Source organism: Wolffia australiana, chromosome 2 (genome assembly GCF_029677425.1).
Source record: "Wolffia australiana isolate 7733 chromosome 2, ASM2967742v1".
Taxonomy (NCBI): domain Eukaryota; kingdom Viridiplantae; phylum Streptophyta; class Magnoliopsida; order Alismatales; family Araceae; genus Wolffia; species Wolffia australiana.
In genome coordinates this window covers 25,766,581-25,774,479 of record NC_135836.1, presented here as the reverse complement: position 1 = coordinate 25,774,479, position 7,899 = coordinate 25,766,581, and the positions used below count along the sequence as shown (strand labels likewise).

The 7,899-nt window shown below is 45.8% G+C and overlaps 1 protein-coding gene across 1 annotated transcript; it reads left to right on the top strand.

The window, feature by feature from the left end:
- Positions 1-4,773: 4,773 nt before the first annotated feature.
- On the top strand, positions 4,774-7,517 carry LOC144700256 (long-chain-alcohol oxidase FAO2-like). The gene is made up of 3 exons (XM_078571725.1): positions 4,774-5,049; positions 5,139-5,408; positions 5,502-7,517. Exons 1-3 carry the CDS (start codon positions 4,807-4,809, stop codon positions 7,221-7,223), a joined length of 2,235 nt encoding a protein of 744 aa, XP_078427851.1. The 5' UTR covers positions 4,774-4,806; the 3' UTR covers positions 7,224-7,517.
- The last annotated feature ends 382 nt before the right edge of the window (positions 7,518-7,899 follow it).

Here is a 7,899-nt window from a genome sequence, read left to right as displayed (position 1 = left end):
TTAAATAAGATTAGTTTAGTAAGAAACTGGAACTATATAATACCCGATATGGGATAGTAGCTAGGATTCAATGTAGGAAAATCTAGCGCTAGGATTAAACATAGATAGGTCAATCTAGCGGACAGGATTAAATCTAAATAGACACATCTAGCGGCTAGGATCAAACTAAACATAGCCGTTACGTTGAGTTATAACGGCTAGGATCAAAGTTCGACTAGCGAGATCCAACGGCTAGGACTTAACAGAATATAGCCGTTGGACCTTCTGTTACAACGGCTGGATTAGTTAAGGAAATTTATATATAATTAGTTATTATTATCATATAAATATAACAACAGACTGTGTTTAATGTGATTGAGGATAATATGATCGAACTTCCACCTCTTGCGTTCTTCTCTCTCTCTGTCTCTCTTCACCTTCTTTCTGTTCGACTCTCTCTCAATTCTCGAGCTCGCTATGTAAAGGATATCGCATTCTTACACAACCGTCACCGAATGGTGTCGCTCTCAGCACCAACTTCCAAATGATTCCAGCCGTTGAGATCTTAATCAACCATCTGGACATTATCGACGAACCTCAGCCGGTCTGAGCTTCGGACTTTGCCTTTTTCCCTTGGTCAAAGTGACCTTGGTTTCCTTGATCGACCTGTTGATCACTTCTTCGGAACTATTCCTCGATATCAATCGGCGCCTACCCCATCAGCCGATCTGATCTGCAAACTCCGCCTATTTCCCCTTGGTCAAAGCGACCTTGGTTTCCTCGATCGATTGGGTCGATCTTTTGATCATTCCTACGGGACATCTCCTCAGGTGGGTTCTATCGAACGGGATTCTCCTTAACCGTCGACGGTTGATAGATATCATACATATTGTGCGAACTGTATCAATGTCGGCAGCGATCTGATCTGCTTCACGGAAGTTTTGCTGTGAGGAATTGGGTGAAAAATCTTCTACAATCATACGGGTATTCTAGCTTGGTGACGACGACAGGGAAATTGTGATAACACTGCTCGTTTGGATTGTACACTTGAGAAGTTGAGTTCTCATCAGTGTCGCTAAAGAGGCCCCCTTCATTGACCACCATTGTTGATCATGTATCAACCGTACTCGTGCTCGGACTTTGGACTCGGACGGCTCTCCTCCTCACCAGATCCTGAGCCTGAACCCATGTTCAATTCTTCCCCTCCCTCTTCTAGTATCATTACCACTGTCTTTACCGGTCTCTGAATTGCTCATCACCTTCGAGTGAGTTTTAAATGTGAATTTTAGGATTACCCACCATATTTGTGTTAGAGACTTTATTGACGATGTGGGATTTGATTGATTACATTGTCAGTGTAGACGCTTTTGGATGATACCTTTGCCCACTCGTCGTATTTCGATCTGACCACACGGGTTATTGGGAGCTTGCTTGTGACAAAACCCCGTCACCTGTCGTCCAATTGAGCTGTGTCTCACATCATCCGACCATTGACGTACTTCTCGTTAATTCTCTTAAATATACACATCACTTCATTGCATTTCGCATAATATTATGTGGTAGAACATGAACTGGCCGAACCCGGTCGACGCATTACATCAAAGACAACACATGACAGAATACTTCGGGAAGAGAAAATGCATTTGGAACTTTCCCCTATATTACTTCAATGTCTTTTCACAAGATTAAAGTCAACGCTTTTTGGGCGAAAAAATATCTACTCAACGTTCTGTATCGGCAGCATCGGTCATTTTTCATCATTTAAAACATGGTCGACCTACTTAGACTCACTCTCTCTCTCTCTCTCCACGTATCTCTCTTTCTCTCTATCACTCTCTCTCTCTCCCTGTATCTCTCTTTCTCTCTGTCACTCTCTCTCTCTCTCCCTGTATCTCTCTCTCTCTCTGTCACTCTCTCTCTCTCTCTCTCTCTCCCCCTGTATCTCTCTTTCTCTGTGTCACGCTCTCTATCTCTCTCTCTCTCTCCCTGTATCTCTCTTTCTCTCTGTCACATACACACACTCTCTCTCTCCTTGTATCTCTCTTTCTCTCTGTCACACACACACACTCTCTCTCTCTCTCCTGGTATCTCTCTTTCTCTCTGTCTCTCTCTCTCTCTCTCTCTGTCTCTCTCTCTCCTTGTATCTCTCTTCCTCTCTGTCTCTCTCTCTCTCTCTCTTTGTCTCTCTCTCTCCCTGTATATCTCTTTCTCTCTGTCACACTCTCTCTCTCTTTGTCTCTCTCTCTCTCTCCCTATATCTCTCCTTCTCTCTGTCACTCTCTCTCCCCGTATCTCTCTTTCTCTCTGTCACTCTCTCTCTCTCTTTGTCTCTCTCTCTCTCTCCCTGTATCTCTCTTTCTCTCTGTCACTATCTCTCTCTCTCTCTTTGTCTCTCTCTCTATTTATCTCTCTCTCTATATCTCTCCCTCTGTATCTCTCTGTATCTCTCTGTCTCTCTGTCACTCTCTCTCTGTATCTCTCTGTCTCTCTGTCACTCTCTCTCTGTATCTCTCTGTCTCTTTGTCACTCTCTCTCTGTATCTCTCTGTCTCTACGTCACTCTCTCTCTCTGTATCTCTCTGTCTCTATGTCACTCTCTCTCTATGTATCTCTCTGTCTCTCTATCACTCTCTTTTTGTATCTCTCTCTGTATCTATCTGTCTCTCTGTCATTCTCTCTCTATATCTCTCTGTATCTCTCTGTCTCTCTGTCACTCTCTCTCTGTATCTCTCTGTCTCTCCGTCACTCTCTCTCTATATCTCTCTCTCTCTGTATCTCTCTGTCTCTCTGTCACTCTCTCTCTATATCTTTCTGTCTCTCTTTCACTCTCTTTCTGTATCTCTCTCTCTGTATCTCTTTGTCTCTCTGTCACTCTCTCTCTGTATCTCTCTCTTTCACTCCCTCTCTTTGTATCTATCTTTCTATCTGTCGCTCTCTCTCTCTCTCTGTCTCTTTGTATGTCTCTTTCTGTCTTCCTCAGTCCCCCTCTGTGTGTCTCTTTCTCTAACTCCATTTCTCTCTGTCTCTTTGTCTCTATGTCTCTCTCTCTCTATGTCTCCCTCTCTCTCTCTATATATATATATATAATTGTTCTGGCGCATTAGTCGCTTTTTTATGATTTAACACAAGGTAGACCTTGTGTGACTTTGTTTCATATATATATACATAAATATAAATATAGAGAGAGAGGAAAGAGGGAAAGATGGGAAGAAATTGTCCAACCTTGTTTTAAATGATGAAAAATGACTAATGCTGCCGATATAGAGCGTGGAGACGATAATTATGTGCAAAGACCTAGCACTAATATGGTGGGAGTATATATCTATCTATATATCGATATATCCATCTATCCATATATCTATATCTCGTATTCATTAAACTCTTATTCATATCTCTTTGAATATACATTCCAAAAATTCATTAAAAATATAACGTGAATCATAAAACAAAGTTCAGTAAGGATAATATGTTGAAAAAATCCTCAAAATTTTGATTAAATCCACAAAAATCAGAATATGAATCTTAAATTGGATTTAATCCTCTTATGCTTGATGAGACACATATTTAATTATTTTAAGGCATAAAAACATGTAAATTTCATAGACTTAAATTGATAGTTTGTGTGTTATCAACCTGCAAAGGAAAGCAAATCAAACATTTTGTCCTCCATTTAACAACTCTTTCATGGAGCAATATGCTTGACAGTATGTACCTTGGAGTCGAGGCCGAATTTTTCACGCACATCGATAATAATTTCTGTCATAGACTCCCTGTCCTACTTCCCACAGATTTCGCGAAACAGGGATGACACGTTCACAATACACCCAAAAAGCACTGATCCAATGACCTGTTACGCCTAAAAGTTTACAACCATTTTCTGTGACCAATACACAGTCGACATCTGATAACATGTGTACGATCTCCATCTTCATCCTCTTAAACAACTTCATCGTCCATGCCTTGATTACTCGTGCACTAGGAGAGGGCACTCTAGTCTGTGTCGTATGTCATCACATTTCTTTCCACGCATCTCTATCAACCCAATGCCATAGCAAGTCAGTGCCACATACTAGCTGGCTGAAATTGACAGACCTTTTTTTAAATGATGAAAAATGACCGATTCTACTGATAAAACAAGTGGAGTAGATATTTATTGAGCAGAGAAGCGTTTGCTTTAATTCTGTGAAAAGACATATCAGTAATATGGTGGAGTAGATTTTTATAGAGCCCAGAAGTATTGACTTTAATTCTGTGAAAAAACATAGCAGTAATATGGTGGGAGTAGATATCTATCTATGTATCTATATATCTATATATCTATATATCTATATATCTATATATCTATATATCTATATATCTATATATCTATATATCTATATATCTATATATCTATATATCTATATATCTATATATCTATATATCTATATATCGATATATCTATATATCTATATATCAATATATCTATATATCTATCTATATATACTCCATCCATCTATCTAGCTCTCGTATGCGTCAATTTCTTATCTATGGAGTAGCGTGCTCTGAGGTTCGGGCGAAATTTTGCTATCTATTTTTGGAGTATCCAATGTCGACGAAGAAATACATTAAACTGATGACCTTACCTGGATGTAATAACGTTGATAGTAAAGTTAAATCGGTAACATTGTATCAAGTTAAATCGATAAGAAAGACTTACCTGTCCTGAAGGAGACATGGAGCGACTTTATTGAGTCGCATTTAGTAAGTGACAGGGAACGGTTGGGATCAAATGTGCATCTACACCTACTTAATCTTTCGGTCCTCTTCCTCTTCCGCAACCTGTGGAGAAATGCACGGTGTAGGGAAGAAGATAGAGCGCAACCCAACCATGGAAGGGCGCAGGTGGCCTGGCGAAGGCTCTCCTCGCGGCTTTTCCAAGGCGCAGATGACGGTATTAACTTCGCTGTGCGAAGCTCTAATACCAGCCATAGAGGTGGACGCACGAAGCCTTCCAGATATCAAGAAACCCGTTACGACGAGTGTCCAGGCCTTTTTTCAGGCCTCCGGCGCTGAGCCACGTATCGCAGACGAAGTACCAGGCGGAATACATCTATTTCTTTCTTCTGAGGTTTGTAAAGCATGTTTCTTAACTTCTCTCGCTGGCCCTTCGTTGACGCGCAGGTGGCGCAGCGTATACGGAAACTGCCGGCGGAGGCGACTTACTTGATGAGAGCTGTTCTCTGGGCTCTCTCAACTCGCTACGGAACGCTTCTCTTGTGCGGATCAGCGTGCATATCGTCGAAATTCCCGTTTGTGCGCCCACTTTCTGAGCTATCTCTCCGGAAGAGAGAGATGACTCTCCAGAAGTGGAGCCGGGAGAGCTTCTTCTGGCCGCTCAGGATGGTCTTCGTCCTCGTCAAGCTCCTCACCTTCTTTAACTTCTTCACCAGGGTAAAAATCTCCTTTACAAGGGGATCTACTCTTCTCCTGCTCTTTCTCTGCTACCTTTCGTCTCTCGTGCTGAGTCTCTTTCTTTCGTTCCAGTGCGACGAGAACGGGGAGAATCCATCCTGGGAAGCTATAGGGTACAGCCTTCCTCTGCGAGAACGGCACGGCAGCTCGCCGCGCCGAGAGCGGCCGCTGGATAAGGGCCTGGTGGAGATGAGCAAGGAGACAGACGACTCGTTCATCGAGTCTCTGAACTTGAAGGGCTTCACCGCGTTCAAGGACCGGAGAGAGGGAACAATTAACGTGGAGTGCGACGTGGTGATCGTGGGCTCGGGCTGCGGCGGCGGGGTCTCCGCCGCCGTCCTCGCCGCCGCCGGCCACAAGGTTATCGTCCTCGAAAAGGGGAACTACTTCGTCGCGGAAGACTACACCGGAAACGAGGGCCCCTCCATTGAGAAACTCTACGAGACGGAAGGCATCCTCAGCACCGTCGACGGGAGCACGATGGTCCTGGCGGGATCCACCGTCGGCGGCGGCTCCGCCATCAACTGGGGCGCCTGTATCAAGACTCCGGCCCATGTCATGGCGGAGTGGGCGGAGGAGCGCCGCCTCCCTCTCTTCGGATCGCCGGAGTATCTCTCCGCCATGGATGCCGTCTGCGAAAGGATAGGCGTGACAGACCACTGCCCAGAGGAGAGCTTGCAGAACAAAATCTTGCGCAGGGGCTGCCTGAAGCTCGGTCTCAACGTCGAGTCCGTGCCTAGAAACTCTCCGGAGGATCACTTCTGCGGCTCCTGCAGCTACGGCTGCCCCACCGGCAAGAAGGGCAGCACCGACACCACCTGGCTCGTCGACGCCGTCGAGCGCGGGGCCGTCATCCTCACCGGCTGCCAGGCGGAGAAGTTCCTTCTCGAGAAGAGTACGATTAAGAAGAAGAAGTGCGTGGGAGTGGCTGCTCGAGCGGTGTGGGGAGAAACCAAAAAACAGTTGAAAATTCGCGCCAAGGCGAGCGTCTCCGCGGGTGGGGCTCTTCGGACGCCGCCCTTGCTCGCCGCCAGCGGCCTCAAGAACCGTCACGTCGGGAAGAACTTGCACATTCACCCGGGATTAATGGCGTGGGGCTACTTCCCGGACGAGGACGGGAAGATGTTTGAGGGGGGAGTCATCACTGCGGTGCACAAGGTGGACGTGGATGACGGGCGGGGCACGGCCATTATCGAGGCGCTGATGCTGGGGCCAGGGGCGTTCTCCGTCTCCATGCCATGGGTCGACGGCAGGGACATGAAGGACAGGATGAGCAGGTATAGCCGGACGGCCCACCTCGCTGTTCTCGCTAGAGACCAAAGCGCTGGTTCAGTGAACGGGGGGATCAGATACAGATTAGAGGAGTCCGACAAGGAGGTTCTACGCCGGGGGTTGAGGCGGGCTCTTCAGATTCTCGTCGCCGCTGGAGCATCCGAAGTGGGCACTCACCGGAGCGATGGGCAGAGAATCAAGTGTAAGGGGATCAAAGACGAGGAGTTGGAGGAGTTTCTCAACGGGGTTGGGATACCGGCAGGGCCCAAGTCGGGTAGCCCTACGTGGGTTCTCTTCGGCACGGGTCATCAGATGGGCAGCTGCAGAATGGGGGCTACAGAGGACGAAGGCGCTGTTGACGAAGAGGGGGAGAGCTGGGAAGCGGAGGGGCTGTTCGTCTGCGATGCCAGCCTCTTCCCCTCGGCGCTTGGAGTGAACCCCATGATCACCATCCAGTCCATCTCACTTTGCCTGTCCCAGCGCCTCGCCAGGTCCATGGCCGCGAGGAAGGACGATGCTTGAAGAACAGTTTATCCGTAAAAGTCAACAGGGCAATCAGTCAGTGTGTTAATCCATGATAATTGCGGGTCATAGACATTAGACAATATGATACGAGTTGTTGCTAAGAGGTCGCACTCTCTCCACCGTCCTGACAATCGACGGACGATTAAATGCGTCGATGCCCTCAAGTATCGGTCGCCAAAGTCCATTGATTGTCCATAACTCAAGTTGGTGGTGAGTTGTTCAGTGGTACTGTTCACTGACCTCTCGCTGAATAAGTGAATATATTATGAACGAGATTATGTTCCTGCGTCTTGTTTATACTTCTGGGAATAACTCGTTTCAAAATACAAGAAAATTAATGATGGGGTTGGCTCGTTCGGTCCTGGAGACGTGGATTAAAGCTCTACGTGGTGAATAAAAACTGGTATATCTTTGAAATGCGCAGCTGAATCTTCCGGGATCCATGATATAAAGATATTGAGAGAGCATGGAAGGTGACCTGGCACCAGATATGAGACAGATGTAGGGTAGCCTCTTCGTCTCTTATTCATCATAAAATTGGACAACATGGAGTTTGGTTTTTTACGGACATCAAGAAGAGAACTGACTTGAGTTTTCAAATAGATGAAAAAGAATCAAATATTTTCAACCAATTGCAAGTTGTGTAGTTTTATTCGATGCTTACTTACATCTT